The 15241-nt window shown below is 39.5% G+C and overlaps 3 protein-coding genes across 16 annotated transcripts in view; 2 read left to right on the top strand and 1 right to left on the bottom strand.

Annotated features, from left to right (window-relative positions):
- Positions 1 to 7003, top strand: part of LOC107264002 — a 51647-nt gene extending 44644 nt beyond the window's left edge. For 7 of the 11 annotated variants that reach the window (XM_025081452.1, XM_015731804.2, XM_015731805.2 and 4 more), the window contains 6 exons: positions 416 to 796; positions 898 to 957; positions 2667 to 3067; positions 3558 to 5174; positions 5263 to 5453; positions 5590 to 7003. In XM_025081452.1, the coding sequence (XP_024937220.1) occupies positions 416 to 796; positions 898 to 957; positions 2667 to 3067; positions 3558 to 5174; positions 5263 to 5453; positions 5590 to 5822 (2883 nt within the window). In that variant the 3' untranslated portion in view covers positions 5823 to 7003. The remainder of the gene's footprint in view (positions 1 to 415; positions 797 to 897; positions 958 to 2666; positions 3068 to 3557; positions 5175 to 5262; positions 5454 to 5589) is intronic. The other 4 variants (XM_015731811.2, XM_015731808.2, XM_015731810.2 and 1 more) reach the window with 4 other exon arrangements.
- A 1819-nt stretch (positions 7004 to 8822) lies between these two features.
- LOC107264012 (UPF0587 protein C1orf123 homolog) lies at positions 8823 to 9818 on the bottom strand. Of its 3 annotated transcripts, none has more exons than XM_015731840.2 (2): positions 9680 to 9818; positions 8823 to 9562 (listed from the first exon to the last, which is right to left on the bottom strand). In XM_015731840.2, exon 2 carries the CDS (start codon positions 9456 to 9458, stop codon positions 8973 to 8975), a length of 486 nt encoding a protein of 161 aa, XP_015587326.1. In that variant the 5' UTR covers positions 9459 to 9562; positions 9680 to 9818; the 3' UTR covers positions 8823 to 8972. The 3 variants fall into 3 exon arrangements, with proteins under 3 accessions (XP_015587326.1, XP_015587325.1, XP_015587324.1); XM_015731839.2 differs by having other exon boundaries at positions 8823 to 9615; positions 9680 to 9817; XM_015731838.2 differs by having other exon boundaries at positions 8823 to 9601; positions 9680 to 9815.
- Positions 9819 to 9825: 7 nt separating this feature from the next.
- LOC107264001 (nodal modulator 2) lies at positions 9826 to 14861 on the top strand. Of its 2 annotated transcripts, none has more exons than XM_015731802.2 (14): positions 9826 to 10014; positions 10118 to 10217; positions 10357 to 10485; positions 10561 to 10727; positions 10808 to 10961; positions 11047 to 11449; positions 11526 to 11802; positions 11880 to 12061; positions 12211 to 12676; positions 12742 to 12934; positions 12991 to 13136; positions 13208 to 13331; positions 13411 to 13773; positions 13853 to 14861. In XM_015731802.2, exons 1-14 carry the CDS (start codon positions 9869 to 9871, stop codon positions 14558 to 14560), a joined length of 3558 nt encoding a protein of 1185 aa, XP_015587288.1. In that variant the 5' UTR covers positions 9826 to 9868; the 3' UTR covers positions 14561 to 14861. The 2 variants fall into 2 exon arrangements, with proteins under 2 accessions (XP_015587288.1, XP_015587289.1); XM_015731803.2 differs by having other exon boundaries at positions 12229 to 12676; positions 13853 to 14560.
- The last annotated feature ends 380 nt before the right edge of the window (positions 14862 to 15241 follow it).

Here is a 15241-nt window from a genome sequence, read left to right as displayed (position 1 = left end):
AAGACCATGCACACCCAATTAGTGCTCGTCGGCAATTCTTACCATCCCCGGCCGCCCCTCCCTCCCGCCTCTATACATCCCACTTTTACTACATTTTCCTCTTTCAACCTCCACAGAGGCACCAGACGCTCGTATGAATTCTCAAGAAGGTTACCCAGCCAAACGCCTATATACACTCAGCGGCTACCAAGGATCATTGGAGCGATCATCGAGCGATCTTCCGGCGAAGCGTCACTTTCGAATGATTAAATGAATTATTAACCAAGACAGTTTATGCCCTTGCTGACCTTCGCTACTTGAGCTTGGCCAGATCGACCGTTGAACCCTTGAACCCCAATAAATCAATCTCCGGGAGATACCTTACTAAAGCTTCTTCTGGATCAGTCTTCCTTACGTGATGTTTTCTTTCTCCCAGATACACCCGGTGGAGGCGCCAACCAAGAACGTCGACAACATCCACCTGCAGACTGGCAGCTACACTGCGGTTACTACGTCCTCGGGTACTTCCGGTGGTACCGGAAGCGTGAACCTGTCGTCGCCGGAGAGTGCCTACAGCACCGGATACTCGACCGACGGGACGTCGCCCGGGACGAGCTTTCCTCCTGAGTATTACATAAATATTAGGACAGGAACGCACTACTTTCAAAGCGGCAAGGGCAGGGCCAAGAGGGAGGCTGGACTCTCGACCCTTGCTGGAAATGGAAAGGTCGGGGATTCCCAGGAGTCTGGGGAATCTGGGAAAATGCCTAGGGAGAATAAGGAGACGAGGGATCTCAGAACGAGCACCCCTAACAAGGTGAGGGCTGGATAACGGGCTGGTTATTAGCATTATGGGCTCTGAGGGGTTGGCGAATAATTTTATTTTCTCTATGTACTGTACACTCTGGGCATTTGCAGATAGGCGCTGATTGGGGGCAGTGGAATTTTTATTGGACGGGTAAACGGAGGGTGTTAAAAGTACGTGGACCATTGGACAGGAGGATGGTTTGAAAAGTTTTTAATTATACCCAGGTCATCCTGACTTCAGGTTCAGACAATTATTCATGACCTTTTTATTAATGAACCTTCGTGTCGGACTTAATTAGAAAATATCCAACATTTATTCTGGACTTTGAGCACTGTGTTTTTTTTTTCTAATTTTTTTTCCCCCCTTTTGTTTTTAGTAACCATCTCGCTTACTTGCAAAATTACTTGAGTCTCGAGGAGATGCCGGATTTTGTTTCTGGCTCAGATACACTCGGCTGACCCGTAGGAAGGTTCAAGAGGAAATTTGCACATCTGAGATTAGCATCGCTTCGTCGGGATTCACCTCTGGTTTTACCTCTCAAAAGGGCTTCCTTTTCCTACGGTCTTCTGTTACTGGCAAAGCTTTGACATACCGGGTTGCGGACCCGTTTATCTCGTTCCGGAAATACACCGTGGTATAGTTTCGAGCGAGGTTTTTAACGAGAGATAGAAAAACGTGGCGGAAGTATCGTTAAGAGATTTTATTCTCCCATAATGGTCGTGGAGTTATCATGTATTTTGTTTTTTTTTTTTTTTTTTTCTGTGGAATAAAAATCCACTCGTATATGCATTACTAATGCGCTTTTGTCAAAAAGATATTCTAGAGACAAAGGAAACAATTGTAATTACGTTGAAACCTTTTTTTTTTATCCGCCTAAAACTTTGTACTGAAAATTTGAGTTGAATTCGACGCTTCTCATTTACATTCTGTCCAGACTTAAAATAATGACTAGACCCGTGAGTTATGTTCACTTGGTAAATGCCACGTTGGGCTTTCGTACATTGATAAATACGTATATCTGTCATTTTGCAAAGAGGTAAATGCAAAGAGCGGGGTAGAAAGAGTCGTCAGAGTATTTTACTTTTTTATTTTTTATTTCCCAACCTATCGACCCTGCCAATTCGACGGGCAATAAGCGCGGGACGCTTAATATGCTAATTAAATTACTCGTTGTCCAGATAAAAGTCCCAGGTTCGAAAAATCGTTATTTGAAAATTTCACAGAAACAGTCCTAACAGTTTTTCTTCTCCGAAATATTACTGGTTGTCAATTGAAACTTTTTTATCCCGAGCCTTTTGTCGTCGTGTCGGAGCTCAAATAACTTCTTGTTCAATGTGTACGTCGCTTCGATCGATCGGTGTAAGCTAAAAGGGTATGAACAAAAAAGTATATTGAAAATAAATGACAAACACCGAACACCACTCCCACGTCCCGTCCAGTCGTTCAGTCTCATCCCCATTGCTCCATCCTTGGCAAGAGAATCGGATAGCAGACGATAGCTTCGATTACACTAGATATCCTGAAGTAGAGCCTGGACGTTCGACGTGGGTTATCGAATCGATTTAATTACCAGTGATTGGCGCCACTGTCTCGAACAAAACCTAACTTCACTCGGGATAAACTTTGTGGAGTTCGCGAGTTCAGCACGCAATCAGATTCCGAGCTTTGTCCTGCAGGAGGATCCCGTTAGGTATCCCGGGTCTGAAGAGCAAACTAATTTCATCCCCTTGAGAAAAGGGGTTGAAGCTGTCTTATTCTATAAATAAAATCGACGAGGAGCAAGCTGAACAGCTGAGAAAATATTGATACTCCTTGAAGTCTCTTGAAAATGATTTTTCACCTTTTCCAACAAAGTTAAATTAATATATCTTTCTTTCAGGGTCCTGACGATCCAATCAACCAGGTCTCTAAGCAACAGGAACAACAGCTGCAACAAAAACCCTCCAGCCACAGACGTACCGAGTCCTACTCTGCTGATTCGTCGCGAAATAATTTGCCAGTACCTTCCTCAATTCCGCCACCTCTTGTTTCACCTCCTGTCCAATCACCCAGGCAACGTTCGCGCATCAGGACGAATCCATGGCTCTCGGCCAACTCTTCAGGCTCCAGCACTGCCGGCTTCAAGTCGAGACTTACCCTCGACGAAACGAGTAGCAGCTCTGGTCTGAAGCTGACTGAATCCTCTGGGAGTGCCAGTGACGTGAACGTGAACAACCCTCGGGACAGTCTTAGTAAAAGACGAGAAGGTCGTCAGGAGAGTCTCAGCGCTGGACGTAGTCCGTTAGTATCTAATGATCATTGTTGATGATGTCTGGCGTCAGACCTGGCTAGGGTAATCTTATTTAAAAAAACTGTCACAGTATCGTGTCGGACATGTAAACGAATAACACAGTACGCTTGATCAAGGGAATTGGAGCGATTTGTACCTTGGGTACTTTGATGATGACTTTCTGAACAAGATTAGGTCGGGTCAGGCGTCATCATCAGGGAAAATTGAGTGTTTGTAAATTTTATCTTGGTCTGCCTGATCATTGAGTGCCGCTTCAAAAGTCTTCACAGTCTTTAATTAGCGGCGACGGGACGTGACAGCTCATCCTCTTCTTCTTGCTCTTCTTCCTCCTCCTCTATCTGTTCTCCTTTTACTTCTCACTGTGTTGTTGGTATCCGATTGAAATTTACGCTCTAAAGGAAGTCGTTACACTCAAGTTCCGGTAGTCGTAGACGATTAGGGGAGGAAACTATGAAATAATAATGATCACTCCTATTTCAGGATCAATCAGAACTGGAGAATTTCACCGGGTATGGAAATCAGACCTAAGGTACCTCTTCCCCGACGTAGCAGCAGCAGTTCGTCAGCGTCTTCAGTGACCAGGAGTATTCGCTCTTCGGAGGACGACATCACCCTCAACGAGATGATGGGTAAATTCGATGAGAGTTACGTGTACGAGAAGGAGACGGACATCCTCTCGGATAGCGATCCAACCGATTGCGAGGACTATATAGATTCCCTCTCGGATATAGACACTGGTCAGGATGGCGGCGACGAGAACGATCCCTTCGAGAATGACGATTTCGACTACATCGACAACGGCTCCTTCCTCGATCTGGATAAACTCGATGGCGTCGGACACTTTCAAAATACCGGACACTGCACGTACTTCACATTCACCAGCGAGCTCAATCGACGTGGCACGAGACTTCGGGAGTCATTTTTGAAACGTCGCTGTAAGGAGGAGAGTGCGTCTCACAGATCGAGCGTTCGAGGTGGTACGAAGCGGCAGAGCATCCGGCATAAGAAAGTGGACGACAAGCAGAGTGAAAAGAGAAAGAAGCGCGTGTCGCAGCGAAGAAAAGCAAATTTGGAAAAGTGTGACGACGAGACGGCTCATTTGAATCGCGTACTGGTAGAGAGGATGCTGCTTAAGAATTCGGGATTCAATCAGGGTAGCAGAAGCGTGGGCGGCACTCCGATTTGTCTAAGGAGAAGGAAGCACGACGTTAACAAGAATTTGTCGCCGATAAAGATAAACGATAACTGTACGATAGAGCCTACGATTGTCGAGAGTGAGATTGTTAAGAGAAGATCGAATTCCGTGAGCTACGTGAACGGCAATATGGTCAGGAAGCGACTAACCGATAATACGTACATGACGACATTTGCCTCGGAAATTGCATTAATGGAAGCTGACAAGGAAGCCGATAGAAAGTACAAGGAGCTCATCCTCGAGGCAGAGAATATCCTGGTGAATATGAAGAATCATTCGTCGCCGATTATACCGTCACCTAGGAAGATTCACAATGGCCTGGCGAATAAACGTGTCGAGCTGATTAAAAATACTGAACTCAACATCGAGCTGGCTCTGTCGAAGAGTCGAAATTCCCAACCGGAACTTCAGAGCGGAAGTATCAAGGACTTGGAGCACACCAGTCCCAAGAGACAATTCACTCAACCCTGTTCGCCCATTCATAGATTCATGGAACGCAATTCACCAGGTACCATAATCCCCAAGGAGAATCCGTACAAGCAGGACTTACCTAAGTGTCCTGGTTCCCCAGCAATGTCTAGGAAGACGCCGCAGAATTCACCCAGCAGGAACTTTATGCAGGGACGTATACGTATCGCGGAACCCGAGCTTAAAGAGACCCTTAGAAATCAAATGACCAACAATCTTTACAATGGCTTGGGCTCTCCGAACCTTAACGAACGCAGTATAACGTCCCTGTGCAATAAGAACCAAGTGTTAACATCTCAGCGGGAAAAGTCCATACCGGCTAGAAAAGACATTCGCACTCCTAGATTCACCAAGGAGGAAGGACTGACCTCAAGTTCATCAGACTCCGAAGAGCGTTGTGAGGTCAGACGAAAAGCTCCTCTGCTAACGTTCAGGTGATTTTTGATAATATTTTTTATCCTGAAAACAAAAATTCCCCGTCAAACAGTACTTTTGCTATATTCGTTAATACCAATCGAAAAGGTATCTTGAATCTCTTAGATCCGTCGACATGGGTCCAATCAGAGAAGCCTCGTCCTATTGTCCTCAGAGCGAACCAGTCAAAAGAAAGGTTTACGCCGGAAGTGCGACCTACGGCCGGATTCAAAAGACTCTGGGTGAACATCATGCCATGCTCAGAAATTCAGACGGCGACACGGCGACCGACGACACTGGTATATATTTTATTTATGTCATTGAATAAGCAAATGGAGTATACTGTGTCATGCATTTATCACGTTACTCACACGTCATGAACGTGACTGTCCTCCACCTTTCTTTATGGAATTCTCAATTGTACGGATTTTCCAGACGACTCGAGGCGATCCTTGAGAGAAAAGGTTGCGCAACTGAGGCAAGAGAGACTCGAAGCAGAGGCGAATATGAACGCTCAGGATACTCAACTTTTTCAACATCAGCTTTCTCAACTACGCCGACAAATGCTCATGCAGACTATCGAAGGCTTGAAGCGTAGCCTGGAGGATCAGTCAGCCACGTTGAAGCAGACTTGCTTAGAGTCTGTTATAAGCGACGACATGCCTTAAGGGCAGTTTCGTTATCACTGAAGTACAGTACTTCAATGTATATGTATACTATATATTTGATAATACGGTACGACTTTTTGAAAAAGAAAAAAAAAGGCGAACGTAATTCAGGATAACACATGACGAATTTATCGGGTGGCCCTGGGTGCGTATGAGGAAATAGAATGATTTTGGAATTCAATGATTATACAAGGTGAACTCTAATGTTACGTGTTAACGGTGCAATGCATATCCCTGTACTATTTTGACATTCGCACCAGGGATTCCCCAATGGTATCATAGCGATTTCTCAGTACTTTGCAAAAATGATAATGGCGAATGTGACTATATATAATATATATGAGTATGCTCTACGCGCGACTGGATATATTTTTCTGCCTGTGTACGTGGTACGAGAAATGAAAATTTAAAGATGCTACAAATATTTTCTGGACACATTTTCCTCTGCTGTTCGTTCTGTCAATGTGCAAGGGACGCTATTTTTGACACGCAAGGGTTTCTATTTATTCGGTTTTCCGCCATTCGAGGATTCCTGAGGTTTGGGAATCAGCCTGACTTATCTATTTCTACCGGATACGTACCGATAATTATTTTCGAGTCCAACAAGTTCTCGAGGTCATGAATACTCATGGGGTGTAGAAGACCTTTTGTTTTACACTTTTGATTGTACAGTTGATTTTATTCGCGTCGATTATAATTAAATCGAGATCTTCCTTTCTTAATAATTTTCATCTAGTTTGAATATAGCGGTATAAACATTGTGAGCCTCCTATCGGAATACTAGTATGCGTAGATGCATAGAATGGGCCTATTCGAGGGTCTCTTATTATCCATATCATGCCTAGTGTAACGAAAATGAAAACGCCAAAAAAAAAGTGTGACGTTGAAAAGAAAAAGAAAGAAAGAAATAATAGCATGACGCATAGTAACGTTAAACGAGGATCAAGAGCATAGATTTAGAAGCGATAACAAAAACTACCCTGCAGACACTCTTAACAGATACACAATAGTTGTTTAGTAGATGATTTCAAGAATTAAATTATAATCGACTACCCGTTAGAAAGATAATCGTAATTCGTTAGCCCAGTGAATATGGCCCAGTCCTAAGTAAAACAATAATTAAAGAAAAGTAAAAAAAAAAAAAGAATAGTACCCTCAAACTCTTTCTATCGCAGAGTAAACATACATAAGAAAATGAAAGCGCACTTTTAGACAACTACGTTTTGAAAGAATAATTAGAAAATTATTCAAGGCAAGTTTGATTTAATAACAACAGTAATAATAACAATATTAATAATAATAGCTTACCTCTCTCGAATCGCCTTAGATTAGAATCAACTTATTATCGTTAATGCGTTTTCAAATCGTGATTAATCTATTTCCTCTGTATATTTTATTTTTCTTGTAATTCAAACTAATGTTTTTTTTTTCTCTCAAATCATTTCTAATGGCATTGTTCCTAATCGACACAGTCAACTGAGATTATAAAGATAATACAATCTGCAAAGACATTTGTCACTTCTGCCGATAGAATGAGGATTTCCCTATTGTATACCAAAGATAAAGGATTAGGATAAAAAAGATATAATAAAAGATCTGCATAGTTAAACAATGGTACTACACCGAGATTAGTATACCTACCGTTAGTAACATTATAATAGAATTACTCGAGAGGAGGTCTATAGAACGTCTAGATTAGAATTTAGTAAAGGATAAAAATTCATCTCTGAGGAATGATTTCTATTTCTTTTCTACGTGTACCAGGGTCGTTTGCGATGATACTTTCCAGTTTGTCCTTTCGGATTAATTATATTACTAATTTAAGAAAATTAATTAATGATTGTTTCATATACCTATAAGAGAGAATCTTTATGGTTCATTGATGGTTCGATAACGATCCTTTAACGACAGTTATTGTGAAGTTTTGTTTAACTTTGTCATTCATCATACCTTTGACTCTGGTATCACTTTAATCTATGATGCACTTTCAGTCATAGTGATATTTTTGTGAGAATAGACTGATAGCGTTATCAATTCTCGTCGTTTAGATTAAACTTATTAGCGATTATACATTCTTATGTGATTTACTTTAAGAATTTTTGCGAGATGGGAAGATATTGTAATGCGCACATATTCATTTGTGTTAGATATTAGGAGGTCATAGGTCAATATGAAACATTTAGAGACACTTGAAGTAGGATTAGGTGAATACCTTGCCTAGCGTATTAGGGCACTCAGTATGTTAGAAAGAGAAAGAAAGGGAAAAGAAAGAAGGAGAAACTGCATTTATTTCGGTTTCATTGTTTTATTTATTTTTTTTTCCCGTAATTAGTTGTAACTAAATTATTCGATATAACGTTGGAACGTTGGTTCTTTAATCGTTAATGTACGTAATACGTACGTTACGAACTAAACTAATTGGCGTAACTATGTTGTGGATTTTGAGACTTAAATGATGTACATAATTAGTTTAATATTAAGTGAGAATCATGATTCTGTAATTAATGTATAAGTTGAACTCTGAGATATTGTGGATCTTTGATTGTCTCTTAAGTTTTATGTCCGAACATTCCAGGAGCACAAAATTATGGAAACTGTATTGTCTATGCTAAAAAGCATCTGTCCAAATTCTAATGATTAAAACGAAATAGTTACTTAATGATTATTCGAGCAGTCGCCCTGCCAGCGATTGGCTCTAGTCATTTGATGGACCTCGCAGGGTGGAATTGGCAAATCGAAAACTTTTCATTAAAATGAAAATATTGTTACAAACAATATTACCTATGTAAACAAGCCATTTATGAAATTAAATGGGGTTTTTTGTATATGATTATGAATAAATTATATTATGTCGTTGGATATATAAGCTGTTTTTCTTGTCATTTATTCATATTTTATTTATTCTATATTGCGAGGTCAGATTTACATTTTGTCTATGCTGTTAATACATCCATTATTGATACAATATAGATATAAAGAATCTCAAAAGAAAATAGTAAATTTTCTCCAAATAATTATCTCATTTATTAATCATTTTTTAATACATTAAAATGGCAATAAGTCTCATCATTTACATATCACACGGAAAGCCAAAAGTGTCAGAATAGTCAAAATCTTAATATTGTGTGGATACACACGTTCATTTATAATTTACTTTACCTTCTCAAATTTGTGCTCAATCTCAAAAATCCCACAGGGGGTCTTAGTCTTATCACAATAATCAGCCCATTCGCCTTCAGATAGATCAACATCCTCGAATTCTTTTCCTTCACTAACAGCTCGCGCATACCATCCTTCTCCTGGTGAAAAGTCAATAGGCTCTATCCCTCGACAATCAAATACTACCATTTGTTTGAATTCACCATTATCATCAATAGTGTATGACTGAATGGTGTCTTCTAAAATGGTCATGGAGTTCTCTCGATGACATAGTTTGCATTTGCTGACAAAATGATTCACCATGTTTCCCCTTGGTGATCGTGTAAATACTGACAGAGACATGTACTGCCATTTCTCAAGGACCTCATCGCAGTTACTGCATTTAAATTTAAGACACCATTGAAAATCTGGACCTAAAGGCTTTAACTCTTCTATGCTGTCCAAATTTGCTTTTAAGAAGAGGGCAATTTTAACCATTTTTTATTTTTGCAGCTGTTATTCTTGATCTTAACGTCCCACAGGTTATATTTATAAAAACGTATGATCAACGTTTCTCTTATTTACTGGATCCTCTTCAGCCTCTACGAAAAGTCGTAGCTCTATATGAGGTATTACATTTTCTAGAAAATAACGACTTATCGGGAATTCATGAAACTTCTATCTGCTTCTATAAAATATAAGAAATTCAAAGTATTTACCTCACTGTCTCATCACCAAACTCCGAGATTAGAGAACGATATAATCATAAGCTGGAGTCACGAGCAATAGTGGATTGTGTCAACGAAATTCAGACGTCTGAATCGTTCACTGTGTGGACAAGTGAGGACACTAGCATGGCTGACACCGCTGATACCAGCTGACACTAGTTCGTATATGTAGTTGCAAGAATGTGGTGTAATCGAGAACGTTTGGCTGTTTTCTTTATTAGTTTATGCTTAGTAATAACAAAATGCATTGCTGAAGATATATTAGGATGTGGTGGTTTTGTAAAGAGTCATGCGGATATTGATTTTTCGAGAGTTCACATAAAATTGTAAGTAAAACTTTGTGTCAGGGTTATGACACGGCATGTTTCAGTCGTAACCGTAACCAGCTACAAATTTATAACTAATGAATGAAATTTATTCCTATATCAGATTTACTAAGGCTGGCAGCTTGAAGGATCAAACGGAGTGTGCTCCAAACAATGGATATTACTTTCTACCCCTTTACGATAAGGGAGAATACATATTAAAGGTAAAGCTAAGTCTGCTGAAACTGATTTCATTTTACATTAATACTTGTTATTTTTCCTACCGTTCTAGTTTATATAATAAACAAATATTATTGGAAATCATAGAATTCACTATTAACACACATTTTAATTTTTGTTTAGATCGATCCTCCTAGAGGTTGGAGCTTTGAGCCCACTGAGGTCTTTCTGAACGTAGATGGTTCTACCGATGTATGTAGTCAAGGAAAAGATATTAATTTCACATTTAAAGGTTTCGGCATCACAGGAAGGGTAAGTATTTCTTCATTCTCAACATTATTCAATAAAATATCAGCCACAGGTAACTTGTACTTATTTATGTAACAGGTAACCAGCAGTGGTACAGATTCTGGTCCGAAAGGAGTCACCATATCTTTATACACAGAGAGTAACAAGTCCACTCCAGTTGAAGTCACCACCACTGCACAAGGTGGTACTTTTTACTTTACTCCAATTCAGCCAGGAAAATATATACTAGTAGCTTCTCATCCAATGTAAGTATAAAACCATTATCCTGAATCCTGTTCTTCGCCAGATATACGTAACACAAGTGTACTACTGATCCTCCTTGTAGATGGGTAATCGAGAAATCTACAGTACAAGTAACGGTACAAGAAGGAAATACTGAACTCTCTGATAATAGTTTGGTCGTATCTGGTTATGATGTTAGTGGTCGTGTCAGTAGTGAAGATGAACCAATGAGTAGAGTTTCATTTATTTTATTCGGGGTAACGTTAACAGAATCTTTACTGTATTACAAAACAAAACTCAATATTGTATAATGTTTTATTGACATTCAATCTATCATTCTAGACCGGCAAGGCGAGAAATTGCGCAACCACTCCGATAAAGGGTTTTGAGTCAAAGAGGCCACTTTGCCACGTTACTTCAGATAAGAATGGTAGATTTACATTCCCTTCGTTATCACCTGGTGATTACAAACTTGTACCTCACTATGCTGGAGCACAAACGAAATTCGATGTTCTGCCAACGGAGTTGTCATTCAAAGTTAGCCACGACAGCCTTATTCTTTCTCAAGATTTTAAAGTTACCGGCTTCACGGTCAGTGGCATTGTCCTCACAGCACCACAAGGTAATCCTTTGGCAGGAGCAAAGATCTTCGTGTCAGGGCGCGAAGTGGCTATCACAGATAAAGGTGGACGGTATATTGTGGATAACATGAAGGCTGGGCAGTATTCTTTAAAAGCGGAAGCTGGTGAGTATCTGTTTGTCAGATATAGTGCATGCAGTGAAAAAAGAAGAATTCTAACATGGATTTAATTACATTGTAGCTGATGTACAATTCGAAGAAAAGGTAGTCAAAATTTCACCAAACTCACCGGAATTTCCAACACTGTCACCTTCTTCGTACAAGGTTTGCGGTAGAGTAACACTCTCAGCAAAAGGAACATTGCACCATCGTAAAGTTGCTATACATAAAGTAGGTTCTACTTTCTATGAGGAAATAGACACTGACCCTAAGACTGGAGAATTCTGTTTGTACCTGATACCAGGAAAATATCAACTTAGTGTAATAGTTACTACCGAAGAAAAATCCAAAGGATTACAGTACGTATTGCTTTATTTGTTAGAATACAAAATTCCCCATTAAACTACAACTAATAATATGTATTTCTGATATATAGATTCTTTCCATTGCAACAAACAATCGACGTCACATCCAGTCCGATTGGTAGCATTAATTTCTTGCAATTGAAAGCTACTCTAAAGGGTACGGTTCAATGTCTGAAGGACTCTGACTGCAGTCAAGTTTCTGTTACCTTAAAAGTTCTTGATGGCATTACTATAAAAACGATACAGGCGAAAGGTGAGCTTATAATTAATATAAAAATTATTCCCATACATCTATTACCATAATTTTTTTCAAAATCGCGGTAACGAATATGAAAAAAGTACTTTATTCGTTATCGCGACCAGTAATCGTTTTGAATTATACTACTTTCCCGTTCTGTGAAGTAATTTTTCGATACACAGATGGGGAGTACGAATTCTCAAACATTCTCCCAGGATATTATGAAGTCCTAATAGACACTGATATGTTCTGTTGGGAAAATCCGAGTCACAGAGTATCCGTCACGTCAGAACGGGCGGAAGTACCACCATTTAAACAAAGCGGATATTCGGTTACCTTTATCTCGTCCCACGATACGGTTCTTGAATATTCCGAACCAAACGAAACCGTTAGAATTCACCTGACTCTTCCTAAGGGAAGTACACGACACTGTGTCTCGAATCCTGGGGAATATAAGTACATCCCTAAGAGCTGTCATGTTTACGCCAGAACCTCTTACAATTGGAACACCAGCAATCTGTCTCCAGTTATTTTATCATCCACGGAACATAGTCATAAAGGCAGTATCATTAGTGCTGCCCTTGTGGAAGGTGTTAAAGTAAAGATTGAAAGTGTCGGAGAACCCATAATGTAAGTATGCAGAAAACGAATATATAACCTTAAAGAATAATCCACTGTATACTGTTTCCTCACAGACTTGGTCCATTGAAGGGAGAAAAGAAAGGAGATGTGTACAAATATGAATTTGAATTCAATGCAAACACCGATAACGAATATACCATTACTCCACTTTCGGATATACTATTGTTCAGTCCACTATCATTGAAAGTGGTCGGTGTTAATGACTGCCACGATGACATAGCAACATTCACTGGGGATTTAGGAAAAGTAAGTACACCGTATAAAATATTCTTACAATATCATTAACTTATTTTTATCTACAGATTGTAAAAGGTAGTATTTCACCTCCTTTGGAAGGAGTTACCGTTAAGATATTTGGAAAGGATAAGGATGCCCCTGTACAGACTTTGGTTACACAGAAGGACGGTCTCTACAGAGTAGGTCCTCTCGATGGAAAAGTGGAATACAGGTAATTCTATTTAATAAATTATATTACAGAAGTGTTCGCTGTAAAGTATATATATTTCTTTTAATACCCAGCGTCACAGCTGAGAAGGAAGGTTTTGTAATTACTGGACCAGATGCCAAAGGAATTTTCTCAGCTCATAAACTCGCTGAAATAATAGTCGAGGTTTCTGACCAGGCCGACAACGCACCACTCCAAGTAATAGCTTATAAATATAAAAGTAATGAATTTCTTGATAACAGATAATCTATACATTACAATTCTCGACTTTTTACAGGGCGTCCTTCTATCACTTTCCGGTGGTCAAAGTTACCGAAAGAATAGCGTGACCGGAGAAGATGGTCAAATGACCTTTAATTCTTTATCACCCGGAGAGTATTATCTCCGGCCAATGATGAAGGAGTATCGTTTCGACCCACCCTCAAAAATGATCAACGTAGCTGAAGGAGCGACAGTCCGAGTAAAACTATCAGGCAACCGAGTCGCATTCAGTGCTTACGGATCAGTAACATCCTTAAACGGCGAACCTGAGCCAGGTCTTCTGGTAGAAGCGCAAGGACAAGGGGAATGTTCATCCCTCCAGGAAGAAGCCACAACAGAGGAGAATGGAAACTTTCGTATCAGGGGTCTTCAGCCGTCGGTAAGTATCAAATTAGATACATCACAATAAATCTTACAATTAGTCACAGTTATTCCTCATGTCAATATTTTATGCACAGTGCTTCTATGCCATTCGTCTGGAACCAAGCGCAGAAGCCAATTCGCATATTCAACGTGCAGCACCCAGCTCCATTGCTGTTCAAGTCACTGAAGATTTGCATGGACTTCGTCTAATAGCTTTTCATCCAATATCTCGTACAGATGTTTCAGTTCACGTAGTTTCAGCTCAGCCTGAACACTATCGTACATTGAAGGTCAAACTGTGTAGAGAAGATATGCCAGACTCACCAATTCACATATCAAAACTCGACAGTCAGCACAATGCCAAGATTGGTACCAGCTATAATTCTGGTTTCCTCATTCATTTCCCACCTCTACAAGCCGACGGTAAAAAGTATTTTGTACAGTTGGAATCATCCCTGTCACAAACCTTACACAAGTACAAAACCATTCCCGTATACTTTGAAGCGAATTCGTCGTTTAAGCATGTGAAATTAACATTCAGTGCCGAAAGGAAGGTCGACCAGGGTGATATGAATCAGACCTCTATCGTTGCTTTGCCCTTGATAATGCTCGTAGCCTTAACATTTTTGAATCGAGAAAAATTAATGACTTGGCTAAATACTGTGGTTGAAAGATGGTCCAAGCCGGTACCTATTTCTAGGGCTCCGGTACCAGCCATTCCAATTGATCCTCGTGCTGACGATATTATCGTTGAACAGATTATGAACATTAATAAGAGAAAGACTAAGCCGCGTAAGACATAAACAATTGTTTATTTTTAATTTATTTATGTACTCATTTTAATTCCTTTGGAATCTATTGTTTTTTTCTCTCTTGGAGAAATTACATTTACTGTGTATATACAGATAGAGGTATAATCTTCGTGAAAAATATCAATGGTGTTTTTCTGAATATAGAAAAACTGTCAAGGAACATTGTCAGTGCGAACGTGAGATGTAAATGAAATATTACTGCAATATTATGACTAAGAGCAATGTATGTGTCTGATCGTAGACAAGAACACAAAATAATAATGAAATTGAAATGTTTATTGAATTCTTTAAATTGACTAGCTACATGATCTATAAAATATTTTGCCTTTGAATTATGTTATCTCTCTTATCATAAGCTATTGCGTCAATTTATCCAGCGGTTTGCAAAACGCGCTGGTACTGTGATCCACAAAAACATCGAATTTTTCAAAGATATTTTGATATTATATATCTATACCGATTGATCCTGTTCGCGTTGCCTGCACTAAATTCACCGGTGTAAAAAGTGTGAATTTTTTTTTGGTTCTTGATTCTCGTTAACCGATGTCAATGTACATTATTATTATACTTGTACAATTGGTTCAGACTAGATGAACAAGTCAAATGACGTCGGATTAAAGAAGTCGTATTACGTAAGTACAGTGACACAATATTTTGCACGTGCAAAACATG

Source organism: Cephus cinctus, unplaced genomic scaffold (genome assembly GCF_000341935.2).
Source record: "Cephus cinctus unplaced genomic scaffold, Ccin1 Ccin1_scaffold0168, whole genome shotgun sequence".
Classification (NCBI taxonomy): domain Eukaryota; kingdom Metazoa; phylum Arthropoda; class Insecta; order Hymenoptera; family Cephidae; genus Cephus; species Cephus cinctus.
This window is presented reverse-complemented; position numbering and strand designations above follow the sequence as displayed.